The sequence below is a fragment of the Coffea eugenioides genome, chromosome 10, assembly GCF_003713205.1.
Source record: "Coffea eugenioides isolate CCC68of chromosome 10, Ceug_1.0, whole genome shotgun sequence".
NCBI classification, from domain to species: domain Eukaryota; kingdom Viridiplantae; phylum Streptophyta; class Magnoliopsida; order Gentianales; family Rubiaceae; genus Coffea; species Coffea eugenioides.
The window spans coordinates 14,675,921-14,690,010 of record NC_040044.1 but is presented as its reverse complement, the minus strand read 5'-3'; the positions used below and the strand labels follow the sequence as shown (position 1 = coordinate 14,690,010).

Here is a 14,090-nt window from a genome sequence, read left to right as displayed (position 1 = left end):
ATGCCTCCAAGAGACAACCATACGTGGAGGAGTTAGGTGATTCGAACAATGAGGAGGACATGGCAGATGGAAACCGATTCCGGAATTATAAACGCATCCCTAATCAAGGGGATGATGAACTAAAGGGAATCAAGCTCAAAATTCCTACCTTCCCAGGCAAGTCGGACCCTGAAGCATATTTGGAATGGGAGAGGAAGATTGAGATGCTCTTTGACTGCAACCACTACTCAGAGTCCCAAAAAGTAAAGTTGGCAACCATTGAGTTCACTGAATACGCAGCCGTTTGGTGGGATCAGATTCGCACCAGACAAAGGAGAAATGAAGCACCACTCATTCGCACCTGGGAAGAACTCAAAAGGATCATGAGGAAGCGCTTCATACCAGCGTATTACCACAGGGATTTGCACCATAAATTGCAAACTCTCACCCAAGGTAGTATGACGGTTGAGGATTACTTCAAGGAGATGGAGATGGCCATGCTGCGGGCTGATGTTCGGGAGGATATAGAGGCAACCATGGCACGTTTCCTGAGAGGACTACACGCTGAAATTGCAGATGTTGTGGAGCTCCAACATTATCTTGACATGGATGAATTATTGGACAAAGCTATCAAGGTGGAAAGGAGGCTCAAGAGGAGGGGTATCCCCCACCAAAGCTCCAACGTCCAATCTGGAAATTGGAGAACTCAGCAGTATAAAGGCGAGATTACCCACACGAGTGAGCAAAAGTCAGCCAAGGCAAGTGGGGTTTCGAATGGAGCATGGGTGCCTGGTTCGTCATCTTCAACACCGACCCAAAGGGCCGAATTTAAGGCTGATCTAGGGGCATCTAAACCTAGAAACCGCGACACTAAGTGCTTTAAGTGTCAAGGTTTCGGTCACATCGCGTCCCAATGCCCAAACCGAAGGACCATGCTCATGCTTCCAAGTGGTGAAGTGCTAACGGATGAGGAGGATGAGTATGAAGGCATGCCACCATTGGTTGAGGAAGAAGAGATAATTGCCCCTGACCAACCAGTTGGACTAGGCCTTGTTACAAGGTTGGCATTGAGTGCTCAACGCACAAATGAAGAAGAGCAGCGTACCAACATCTTCTATACCCGATGTCTAGTTAACGGGAAAGTGTGTAGCTTGATTATCGACGGAGGAAGTTGTACCAATGTCGCCAGTGCCTTATTTGTCAAGAAGTTACACCTACCTGTCCAAGATCACCCTACACCATATAAGCTTCAATGGTTTAGTGATTGCGGCGAAGTGCGAGTGTCCAAGCAGGTTTCTGTGAAGTTTAACATTGGGAGATATGAGGATGAGTTGGTGTGTGACGTGGTTCCTATGCAAGCTGCCCATCTTATTCTTGGAAGACCTTGGCAATTTGATCGCGAGGTTACTTATGAAGGTCATTCCAACAAATACTCGTTCATGCATAAAGGGATAAGGATCATACTTGTTCCACTCTCACCTACACAAGTTCGAGAGGACCAAAATGTTTTACAGAGGGAATGGGAGTTGGATCGATTAGAAGGCAAGGAAAAGAAAGGGCGAACATTGATCCTGCTCGCTAAGCCTGAGGACAACATCGGGCACTGGGAGCTGGATCGTTCCACCTTGGTGGTGTTTAACGTGTTTTCATTTGTGCAGGTTGTTCGTGGTCAGATATCCTTTATCTTGCAGTGTGCAATACCCGCAACCATAGAGATCTGCGAAGAGAGTGCTGGTCAAGTAATTCCAACCAACACTAGTCGAGTTACATTGGCCTTTGATGCAGTGTTTGCACGTCTTGATGCGTACAACTCGCAGCCTAACCAAACCTTGGTTCACCGGGCGTCCGCTCACGATCCACCCATAGGGTTGAGACGTCGCTTGTGTAACCATTGTCATGGAAATCTTGCTGTCCGCAACATGTATCTACCACCACCACGAGTTGTCCTTGTTCCACACAAGGATGTCATGATCATTCTTCGCTTAAGAAGGCAACATGCAGGCTGCTTGGTGACTATACACATGCTCTCATCACTTTTGTTTTGTAAGAGAGTCATGATTTGGGGACAAATCGCCTTTAAGAGGAGGGGAATGATGAGAATATAAAGACCAAGGCCCATTCAAGCACACGGGGAATTGGAAGATTCAAGTGAAGACCAGTTGATTGCACGAATACTTGAGTTTAGTAGGATTAGTTGATTTCCTCGTTGATTTTGGTTATTTCTCGCTTTAGAAAGTCTAGATAATTAAGCTAGTTTAATTGTGGCCCATTTGTTAGTAAGTGAGGCCCAAAATCTTCCTTAAGTATGTAGGGTAGTTTGGTCAATTTTTGGATTAGGGTTAATGCTTGTAAGGGCTATAAATAGCCCCACTTCCTCTTTGTTTTGGGGTCAGTTTTTTGGCTATTAAATACAATTAGTGAGTTTTCACTTTCTCTTTGGCAAGAGAGTTTCCTTTGAATACTTGAGAATCTTCTCAAGTTATTCACCCGAACTTATCAATCGAGTATCTCCTTGATTGTGGCGTTCTACTACCTCCAATTTGGTTCGTTAATTCGAGTAGTTACGGGTTGAGATAATATCAAAATTGTTCGTGACTTCTAGGGATTAGTTGGGTCAAATTTTCGCTGCCTAAGCCATGGTATTTTGGTTGTCTAGATCGGGGTTTCACATCAACAATATCCATACAACTTCCATGAGGCATTTGGTTTTTGGCTTGCTCATATGCATCATTCCTATTACCAGGGGCAGAGGGAAGGGGGGGCCAGGGGGGCAACCGCCCCCCCTCCAATTGTTAAAAAAAAAAAATTCTAAGTAAAATTTTTTTTATTATTATGTTTTACCCCCCCAAAAATTAATCAAAAAATTCATTTTGCCCCCCAAGGGCCCAAATAATAATCTTTGAAAGTCCAAATAACAGAGAATTATTTTCTTAACGTATGAAGTGCAAAGAAAAGATAGCCAGTTAGTTAACTTGGCAATTGACTGCTACAATTCTTCTTCCTAAGTAGAAACGTCAAAGTAGAAAATAGAAACGTCAAAGGCTTGAGCCTTGAAGAACTTTCTCCTGTGAAGGCTTGAAGAAACTTTCTCCTGTGAAGACCTTCCCCTGCTGGCTAAGGATTGTACCATTGCATTTTGCATGGTCTAGCCGTCTAGGTAATTTTTCTTTTAGCATTTGCTGAACCTGTCTTTTTTTTTTTCAGGAAGTAAAGGGGTTGTTTCATATTATTGTATCATCAGAGCAGGTTAATGAATTAGACATTGGTTGCTTAAATTGACCTTTAAATTGCAATGCCAGATAAATTAACACTGATCATCAATACCATTTCAGACTATTGTAGCTATTACCATTTACCAGGTTAGTTTGACATTGCATTTATTTAGTGAAATGTGGGTGTAAAAAGTTCGCCCGCTAGTTGTTTGATGAATTGCTCGAGAGGGACTTGTATTATTTTTCGTACTTGTAGCATTGAGTTTTATTGGGCAAATAACTTGTCGCATTTGAGTTTTAGTTTTCTGCTTGTCATTTTACTGATTTTATTTTATCATTGCTTTATTTATCATGGTTTTCTAGACAGCAGGCAGTAAGACCTCCTGAATATTTGTTCCTCTAGAATTGTCTATCTTTGTTTCTCGACATTGTGCTGAGAATTTGCTATGCAATTTAAGGAGTTTAAATTGTACATATTTATTATGGTCGGTTTCCGTTTATACTTTAAAGTAATGCTTGTTTAGACTATAGAAACTTTTACTGGCATGGATAGTTATTGATTATTTTTCGGATTACAGTAGTTGATGAGTTCAAGTAGGTGTTAGTTGTTCAAGTTCAGCCGATTTAATAACAAGCTATGAAACTTCCTTGAGATATGTTTGAAATGAGAACTTGTTCTGCTCTAATGGAGATCTTTTATCATTTGTTTGCATTTTATTATTGAATAATACTTTGTGCATGTCACTTATGTCTACTTAGGTTGCAAATGTTCTTGCTGCTTTTATTCCATCTCTATAGGCCATAATTAGCATTTCTCAATTAATTTTATTTCGATTATAGGTTGTTGTTTGTTGCAAATATAGTGGTAATGGCCAACAGGACAATTGATTCTTTTTTCAAGAAAAGACGTCTAAAACCAAGTGGAAGTGGTGAAATTCCTTGTCCTCTTCGTGATTCTTCTCCTAAGCATCAAACAAAGAAATTTTGTAGAGCTGAATCATTAGAGTTTGATATTTCATCCATAGAACGTGATCCTGGAAAGAGAAAATTCATTTGGGAATATCTAGAGTATCAAAGGGATGAGGTACGGAGAGCATATATTAAGTTTGGTCCATACCAACCTGAGCTTCCGATTGAATCAATGGTTGTTGACAAGAAGGGTCGACGTTTCCTTTTCTCTTGGTATAAATTGTTTCCAGATTGGTTGGAATTTTCTCCAACAAAAAATGCTGCCTTTTGTCTTCCTTGCTCACTTTTTTCCAAGCCAACGGACCATTTTGGATCAATGGCCTTCACAACTAGTGGATTTAGATCATGGAAGAAGGTAAATGATGGAAAAAATTGTGCTTTTTTAAATCACATTGGAAAAGATCCTAACTCATCACACAAAGTGGCAATGCAATGCTATCATGATTTGGGAAACTCATTGCAACATCTTGATAAAATTATTGAGAAGCAAAATTCTGAGCAGGTTGCAAAAAATCTAATCTTGTGGTATATATGTTCACATTATTTTTTTTTGTAAATATATTTTACTTTCATTGCTATAGACTCACCCCCCCAAGTTAATTCCTAGCTCCGCCACTGCCTATTACAGCAACTTTTAACGTCAAAAGTTGCAATCTGTGCACTTGTACCGGTGCTATGCGACTGTTAAATCTCAAGCTCTTGTCATGCTCTTAGTTGAAGCAAAAGTTTAGGGAAGAATTTATTCATTCATATACTACATAATAAACTGGAATTACCACTACTATGCTAACTTGAGATAGTGTGAGACCCCGGTTGCCCTAAATTGCGATTTTATGTGAAAATAATAAGTTTTAGTGTGATTTTTATTCCAAATAATCCGAAAATCCCTAATTGGGAATTTGAGAAACCCTAATTGCTCAAAAATCGAAAATTTTTAAGCGAAACCCTAGATAGCCATTTCTATTGCAATTGCATGTTTGAATGTGTATTAGACATGTGTAGGTATGTGTTTGTATAGATTGATATAGGGTTAAGTGGGTTTAAAAGGTTAGAAAACCCTAAACGAGGAGAAACCCTAGTTAACCCTTGGTTTAAAGTGTTTAAGTTAGTTTATACTTTAATTTTGGCCTTGACATAAAAGTGGTTATTTGGTTGATTTTAAGTGTGATAAAGATTGATTTAGAATAGGTAAGTAAGGTTTAAGGGTGATTAGTGCAATTGCTAAGTGAGATTAGGGCATTTGGATTAAGCTAAGATTAAGTCCTATGGAGTAATATGATAGAAAATGAAAGTTATTAGGGCAAGAGTGGAGGATTTGGCAAGACAAGGTTGCAAGGACTTAAAGGCAATTCCTATGCTATTTTGTGATTGGTTGACGTAGGAAAATATCTTTAGTTGTTGGATGGGTTTGTTTTATAACCCTTAAGTCATAAGACATAAGAAACCATAAGTGCTATAAGTCAAAACAACAAGAGAAAAAAAAAAAAAAAGAGTGAGCCGTGAGAGAGACAAGAGAAAAGGAGAAGAAACTTTGCAAAATTCTTGCACTTGGAGCTTTCACCTTTGGTCTTGAAACTTGAATAGGAGCATCTTGGAGCTTGGTGGAGGTTGTCCTACTCTTGTACTACATCTTAGTTGGAGGTAAGAAACTCCTCTTGAAAGTTGCTTGGAGGATTAAGGCTTGTAGCCTTTGAAATTGTTGATTCTTGTTGTTATTGCCTTTGTTGATGATATAGTTGTAATTCTTGGTGGTTTTATGGTTTAATTTTGCTCAAATTGGATGTCTTGAATTTCGGCCAAGATAAGACAAATTAGGGTTTCTATGGTTTATGTTAGATTAATGCTTTGGTGGTGAAATTGAGCTTGTAAATGACTTGCTTAAGTTGTTAATTTCGTTTGTTGGGTGAGGTGTGATGATGTCCGAAATTTGGGTAAGAAACCCTAGGTTGAGGGGCTGATGTTTTGGGTTTGATTAGGGCTTAAATGATTATGCCTTGGTTAGATATGGATTAGCTTTGGTTAGAGATGTTAATGAATGTGGAACTTGCCTTTTTGGTTAGAAAAGGTTAGGGTTTAGGGGCTGTTTTCATGAGGTATTTCGGGAGTCTTGATAGGGCAATTAGGGAGTGCTTTATATGTGTTAGAATGATGTAGCAATGGCTTAGAAACTTGTGTGTGTGGTGCGAATTCGTTTCACGCGACTGCGCGCGTTAGTTCAGCAAAACAGCAAACCAAGACAGTTTAAAACTGGAACTTTGGCTTCGAATTTGACCAGGTTACAAGCTGTTTGGGCTAATGACCAAAACACCAAACTTATAGTCCTATATCAGAGCTTTCCAATGCCTTTGGAATTTCATGAATCGGATTTATAAAACCTGAGATATAGCCAATCAAACAGGGCCTGTCCGCGAAAATGACCTTAATCTGTCCGAACCTGTTTTGGTCTAGATGACCTATTTACGTTTGGATTCAGGTTTTCCAGCCTTCATGAAAGTTGTTCATCTTGGAATGAACTTTCTAACTGTAAAGTTTCAGATCAATTGGATATGTGTAGCATATAAAACGGCCAGCACACCTGAAACTGACCATTTGACCTTGGACAGCTTTCGTGACCCAATTTGTTTGGTTCGTTTGGTACTGAAGATCCCGGTTTCAGTTCTTGAGGTCTTCACAAAAGTTATAGTGTATCCTCTTAGCTTCGAAACAGCGTCTCATACGCCTTAAACCGACACTTGTAGCCCAACTTATGATCAAAATGAAAAGAGGTAGCAAATCTGCCATTTCCGCACTAACGGCCGTTTCCGTTTTCACCGACCGTTTCCGTTTCCGTCTGTCGTTTCCGCGCGCGCGCGTGTCATTTTTGTCGTTTTGCTTATGATTTGCCATTTGATAACTGTTTATGGCCTATTGTGACGCAATCATCTATTGCAGACCGCGACGAGCTAGAGGCGGCTGCTGGGGCCTGCTAGCGGAGTGGACGACGCTTTTGCTTAGTTGTAGCTCTTTTCTACTTTGGTAAGTATCTAGGGCTATGTGTCTAAGTCAACGCCCTTATGTGTTATGCTTTGAATGAAAGGATTTTAGGTGAGGGTGTACTTTGTCACACTCGACCTAAACCCTAAAATGTACATGTACTTGTACTTGATATGTGTAAATAGCATGCTGTTGGGACTGAACCCCTAAAGCTTGTAGCTCGGGGTGACATTTGTGATATGTGTGGGGCCCGATCTCAGGACCTAGTTGGACTATTCGAGCCGGTAGGAGCTTGGTCGGAGCTAGTCTAACTTAGACTTGAGATCATCAGGTTAATTAAATATGTGAATTGGTTTGTGAACCAAATATGTGAACCTGTGTGCATGAACCAACCTTGCTCGAGCTATTATGTGTGTGTGGGTGACTGGCCAGTGTGGGTGCTAAGGTGGACGGCGGGTTGACAAGTGGAGCTCTACGGACCATAAATTGCGGTCGACGGAGTGTCGGCAGGTGGTCAATCATGACAAACTACTTGGCTTTGAAGCCAATCTGTATCCTACATCTGTGTTATTATTTTGCTTTTAACTTGGTACTATGTGACTTTAATTGCTCCTACCATGTGAAATTTACGCTTTTACCCCTGCGTACTTACTAAGCGTTTAGCTTACCCTTCCCTTTGTTTTCCTTACAGGGGTCGACGCGGGGACCACATTTGGATGTTCGACTAGTTTAGTTAGGTTTAATACCTTTCTTTGGGCAATTGATATGCGTGTAATAGTAATAGTGATAAGTGTTCGGACCCACCTTAGGGTCCACCTTATGGTTATAGTTGTAGTGATAGCATGAAGCAGTAGTCCGGACTTCTACTTTTGAATTGTACATAGAGCACTTTTGTTGCTGTATATGATGTACATAGTGAACTTTTGAGCATGTATATAATGTGTATAGTAACCGTTTGGTTGTGAATAGTTGTTATTAGTTTTTATTTTCGAGTCCTGGAGCGAGCTAGGCAGACGGCCTGCTAAGCCCTTTGGTACGCCTCTGGGTACGGTGGGGTCGTTACAGATAGAAATCAACTAAACGATGGGAAAATATTCCATCCTCACCATCCAAACATTCTCAAAATCACAAGGCGGACTCCATGAAATTTCCCAAAAAAAATCACGAATCATCCAAACGATGGTTATGCAACCACCCTATTGAATGACAAAATATAAACACGATTCTTTTTTTTATGCTTTGAAAATAGAGAAGATGGTAACCATACATATTCATTCGTAAAATCCTAATATATAATTGAAGAGAGAAAGAAAACAAAAAAGGTACCCATTAATTTTCCAGATATCGGAGTGCTGATAATATTTGAAATGGAAACTTGTCAATTGAAAAACCGAATTTCAACTTGGAAACCACGTCTATGAATTTTAAATGGGTGATTTTTGTGCACTTTGAAAAAGTATATATAACTAGTTTTGGGGTGCCACGCCAAGCACTGTCCAGGTTTGTGTTTAATATGTATATATAATTTTGGTGTTATTTATGAGAAGAGTGTTGTATGGTAATACTGATGCAATGGCGTGATAGGATTTAGTTATTATGGGCAACACATACAAAAGAAAAAATAAAAAACTAATAAATAGAAGAGAACCTGAAAGAAAGAAGAGAAGAAAGCTCCCTATAGCCTAACCGAAAGCGAAAAACAACGGAGTTAAACTGACATCACAGTCACCCAGCGAACTCGGATCAATCCAGCATTTGCTCAACAATGACCAAACGTACCATGCAGCAGCCAACTGGACAATGACTCAACGCACCCTATACACAATATAGCGCCACACAGTCACCTACAACAGCACCCACTAACATGCACCCGATTCAATAAACCCCACTAAAAGGCAATGCCCAGGTTTAAGCTTAGCATGTATAATTTTAGTCTGTTTATAATGCAATGCATGTAATGGTATCCAAATGGAAATTCATGTGCATGTGGTGAGAATATTTGTCTATAATAATGACATACGTGTTATTGAATCTGGAGTAAATATACTTACAGGAGAGATAATTAATTGTATTAGGTTTGTCATGCCTAAATGATTTTTGTTGATAATTTGGAAAGGATTATTTTGTTTTATTTTTTATTGTTCCTTTGATATGTTATAATTTCTTTTATGGGTTATCCTAATTGTTAGGCTCATATAATAACTTAGGTAGTAACTAAGTTAGTATAGTTAAATTCTGATTTTTGTTAACACTCAATTGAATTCTAATTATCATCTACTATTAGCTAGTCAATAGTTTTAGTATAGTTAAATTAGTTAAATTTTTCATTTTGAATTCAAAATTTGATTTTATTATAGTTAAATTAGTTAGCTAGTCAATAGTTTTAGTATAGTTAAATTAGTTAAATTCTAATTAGCTAGTCAACACTCAATTAAATTCTAATTATCATCTGCTATTAGCCAGTCAATAGTTTTAGTTTAGCATAGTTAATTTAGTTAAAATTTTCATTTTGATTTTATTATAGTTAAATTAGTTAGCTAGTCAATAGTTTAAGTATAGTTAAATTAGTTAAATTTTTCATTTTGAATTGAAATTTTGATTTTTTTTAACACTCTAATTGTAATTAGGAACGATTAGCTCCTTGAATTGGCCAATATTACACCAATAACCGGTCTAATGTGGCTAATATTACACCTATTTGATTTTATATCATATATTTCTAATTGTAATTAGGAAAATTTTGATTTTATTATAGTTAAATTAGTTAGCTAGTCAATAGTTTTAGTATTGTTAAATTAGTTAAATTTTTCATTTTGAATTGAAATTTTGATTTTTTTAACACTCTAATTGTAATTAGGAACGATTAGTTCCTTGAATTGGCCAATATTACACCAATAACCGGTCTAGTGTGGCTAATATTACACCTATTTGATTTTATATCATATATTTCTAATTGTAATTAGGAACGATTAGTTCCTTGAATTGGCCAATATTACACCAATAACCAGTCTAATGTGGCTCCATGCAATCACCAACAAATGAAGAATAGTTATTGGCACCACCGTAACCAAAGGGCCCTCAGATTGGTCTAAATTACTGCAATAACCCACTAAGTGCACAACCCGCTAAGACACCCTAACCAAAGGCCCCTCAAATTGATGAAAATTACCGCGGACCACAATTGCTACAGTAACTTGAGCTTGGTACTTTTATATCTTGTAAGATGTGGCTTAGGTGAGGATGAAGGGGACATGGAGGCAGCTGTGGTATTTGATAATGGAATGTTTGTGGGGTATAAAAAGACGACGAAAAATCAAATGAAGGAGAAAGAGACTGTATTATACTCCGATGTACAAGTTCCCGACCGCACTACAGTTATCGGCCTAAAAAAGACGAATCAGTTAATAATTCTGGTGTATAACAGTCAAACGAGAGGTAAAGATGATAAAGAAACACCCAGCCACGTCTACCGCACATTATCTCCAAAACCAGCAATGCCAGCCTATCAAACTTCAACTGAAATTCTAAAACTGCCCACCCACTCAAAGTGTTAATAGGGGATCATATGTACTGTTCATGACCCAACTCACACTTTTCTCTCCCTTAAGACTAGTTGATTTGGGTCTCGCTTTTAAGGGGTGAAGTTGCCAGATATTATTGTAAGAGCAAATCACCGCCATAGGGATCAAACTTTTAGAATAGTAGAGTTTTGGTTATTCAATTTTTAAGAGTATGTACTTACTTACTAAACTATTATAAGTGTAAATTTTAGACTTTTTTTTATTTTCATAGTTAAATATGTTAAACCTGATTATATCTCGTAATTCGTGCGACCCTTATATATGGTAGATTAAACTGTAAAAATAAATAGAATAACCTAAAATTTATACTTCTAATAGTTTAGTAGGTAAATACATACTCTTAAAATTTGAGTGATCAAAACTCTACTATTCAAAAAAATTCATGACTTTTTTGAGTAATTTGCTCTTATCATAATGAAAATGTCGTTGAAAAGCAGCGCGTTCAATGTCATAGAAGGAAGTACTGCAACATTTGTATACATCAATTTTTTTTTGGTAAAAAAAAAAATATTTGAGTGGGTTCAGCTTTGATCACCACTATGAGTCAGGACTCGCTTCTGAAACCACGAGTCATTTATAAAGGTTCTTACAAATCATTTATCAATATATCTCTTATTTTGACAGTAAAATTCGAACACTCAATCTTTTGTGAGGAAGTCACCCTTTATTACAAACTAAGTCAACTTTGTGTTGGCTTTGTAGGCATATAAGTTTACAGTAAAGAAGTAAAAAATAATAATGGTTTGAACCTATTACTAACTACATATATTTACATAGATAGAGAGTACTAACATAGGGAGATGTTGCATATATTTATATTACATAGATAAAGAGCACTGACATGGCGAGATGCTTTCATATTCTTAATATTTACAGATTTTCACAATCCTAATAAATATGTCTAAGAAAAATAAATATGTCTAAGAGGGCTTAGCGACCTGTTTGTACGTCTTTTACAAAAGCGTGCAGTATATATTGTTTGGAGGAAAGCAGCAACGCAGACGGTGACTGTGAGTACATAAACTCTACAAACCTGAAGTTGTACGCTTTGTGTACCAAACGTTGTAGCAATTACACCAATCGGTTTGAACTAGACAAATTTTAACTTGTGAGGTCCTGACCCAATATTTTACACGCAAAATGAAGTCCACAAAGCCCCAGATAAAAAGTCTAAAAAGACCCAAGCATAGCTAGTCAACGTCCTCTCCCCTCCCCAGCCCAATTTTTCCTCTTGCTACCCATCCCACACTGTAGCCGTAAGACAGTGGAGTTGAATCTGTAGAATGGCAGAGGCTATTAAGCCCCATGCAGTTTGTATAGCATATCCACATCAAAGCCACATCAAAGCCACAATGAATCTAGCAAAACTCCTCCACCACAGGGGCTTCTTCATTACTTTTGTTAACACAGATTTCAACCACAAACGGTTGCTCAGATCTAAAGGTCCAAGTTTTCTGGAGTGCTTGCCGGACTTCCGTTTCGAAACTATCCCAGATGGCCTGTCTCCTTCTGATTCAGATTCCAGCCAAGACGCTAGTGCCCTTTGTGAATCCATTATGCACAACTTTCTTGCTCCCTTCAGGAACCTCCTTGTGAAACTCAACGAGAATCCCTCCACTGAAAATCCTCCAGTGACTTGCATAGTCGCTGATGGTTTAATGTTTTTCACTTTTGCTGCAGCTGAAGAATTTGGCATTCCTGTTGCTGCTATCTTCACCCTGGCAGCTTGTGGAGTAATGGGCTATTACAAGTTTTGTTCTCTCTTTGAAAATGGTCTAGCACCACTGAAAGGTACTAGTGTAAATTCAATGGTTAATTACGTTATACATACTAAGTAGGAGTAGTATGAAAAAGATTTGGATTTGAGGACACATCTTAGCTTTGATGATTACCTCTGATGTTGCAGATGTGCGCTACTTAAAAAATGGTTACTTGGAAAACACTAGCATACAATGGATTGCAGAAAAGAGTATTCGTCTGAAAGATCTTCCAAGCCGTCTCCGAACAGCAGATCCTAATGATGTCCTGTTTCACTTTCTGATGGAATCAGCTCAGGATGCTTCAAAAGCTTCGGTAGTAATTATCCACACTTTTGATGCCTTGGAGAAAGAGATATTAGAATTTCTATCTTCCAAGTATCCACTTGTTCATGCTATTGGACCCCTTAGCTTGCTCCTGAATAAGATTCCTAAAGAAAACCCCTTAAACTCTCTTGATTGTAACATGTGGAAAGAAGAAGCAGAGTGTCTTCAGTGGCTCAACCGCCAGAAGCATAGTTCTGTTCTTTATGTAAATTTTGGTAGTGTCATAGCCCTTACGCCAGAGCAGCTGGGAGAGTTCTGTTGGGGTATAGTTAATAGCAAACATCCATTCCTGTGGATTATAAGGCCTGATCTGGTTGATGGGAAATCATCAGCTTTGCCAGATGAAATTTTGGCAGAAACTAAAGATAAAGGCTTTCTAGCTGGCTGGTGCCCACAAGAGAAAGTGCTCAATCATCCTTCAGTAGGGGGATTTTTGACACACAGTGGCTGGAATTCGACAATTGAGAGCTTATCATCTGGAGTGCCAATGATCTGTTGGCCAGTTAATGCAGATCAACAGATTAACTGCAGGTATGCCTGCTCAGAGTGGGAAGTTGGCCTCGAAATAGAGCAAGAAGTTAAAAGGGATGAAGTCGAGAGAGTTGTAAGGGAGTTGATGGATGGTGAGCAAGGAAAAACACTGAGAAATAAGGCAAAATATTGGAAGAAAGTTGCAGAAGAAGCCACCAGTGAATATGGATCATCATCACTAAGCATGGATCAATTAGTAAAAATACTATCCGCATCAAGAAATTAAATTGTTTACTAGCTATTTGTAATGAAGTGGAACTTTAGCTGCATGAAGAAGTCTATATATTATCAAATTTAGAACAAAGACTTGATCTATGATCACAAGTAGTAATAAAATAATGGACAATGCTTCAATGTGGATAGTTATGGTAATAATATTGGGGCAACCTTCTACTATTGTAGGTTTCTATTAACATTAGCGACATATTAGGTTTTTTAGCGTCTTTTTCGATATTGTATTAGAATAATTAATATTAATATTAGTAAGTTTTTAAATAAAATTGGTAATTATGTCTCCTAAACAATACTCACTCTGTCCCATATATTTAGTCATATTTGGAGATATGTGCTTTTTATGCACAGTAAACTCGACCAAAATTTTTTTTCTTTAGTTTCACTTTTGCTCTTAATCATGTACTGGTCAAAGTAAGAAGTAGAAAGCAATCCCATCACATTTGTCTTTATGTATCATTAATGAATGATATAAGATAAAATTCAAAGTATAAAATAGTTAGAAATGTCAAACATGACAAATATTTTGG

At 38.0% G+C, this 14,090-nt stretch overlaps 1 protein-coding gene across 1 annotated transcript; it reads left to right on the top strand.

Moving 5' to 3' along the window:
• The first annotated feature begins 11,903 nt into the window (after positions 1-11,903).
• LOC113749248 (7-deoxyloganetin glucosyltransferase-like) lies at positions 11,904-13,766 on the top strand. Its single transcript, XM_027292938.1, has 2 exons — positions 11,904-12,505; positions 12,621-13,766. The coding sequence occupies exons 1-2, from the start codon at positions 11,998-12,000 to the stop codon at positions 13,553-13,555; spliced, it is 1,443 nt and encodes a 480-aa protein (XP_027148739.1). The 5' UTR covers positions 11,904-11,997; the 3' UTR covers positions 13,556-13,766.
• Positions 13,767-14,090: the final 324 nt, after the last annotated feature.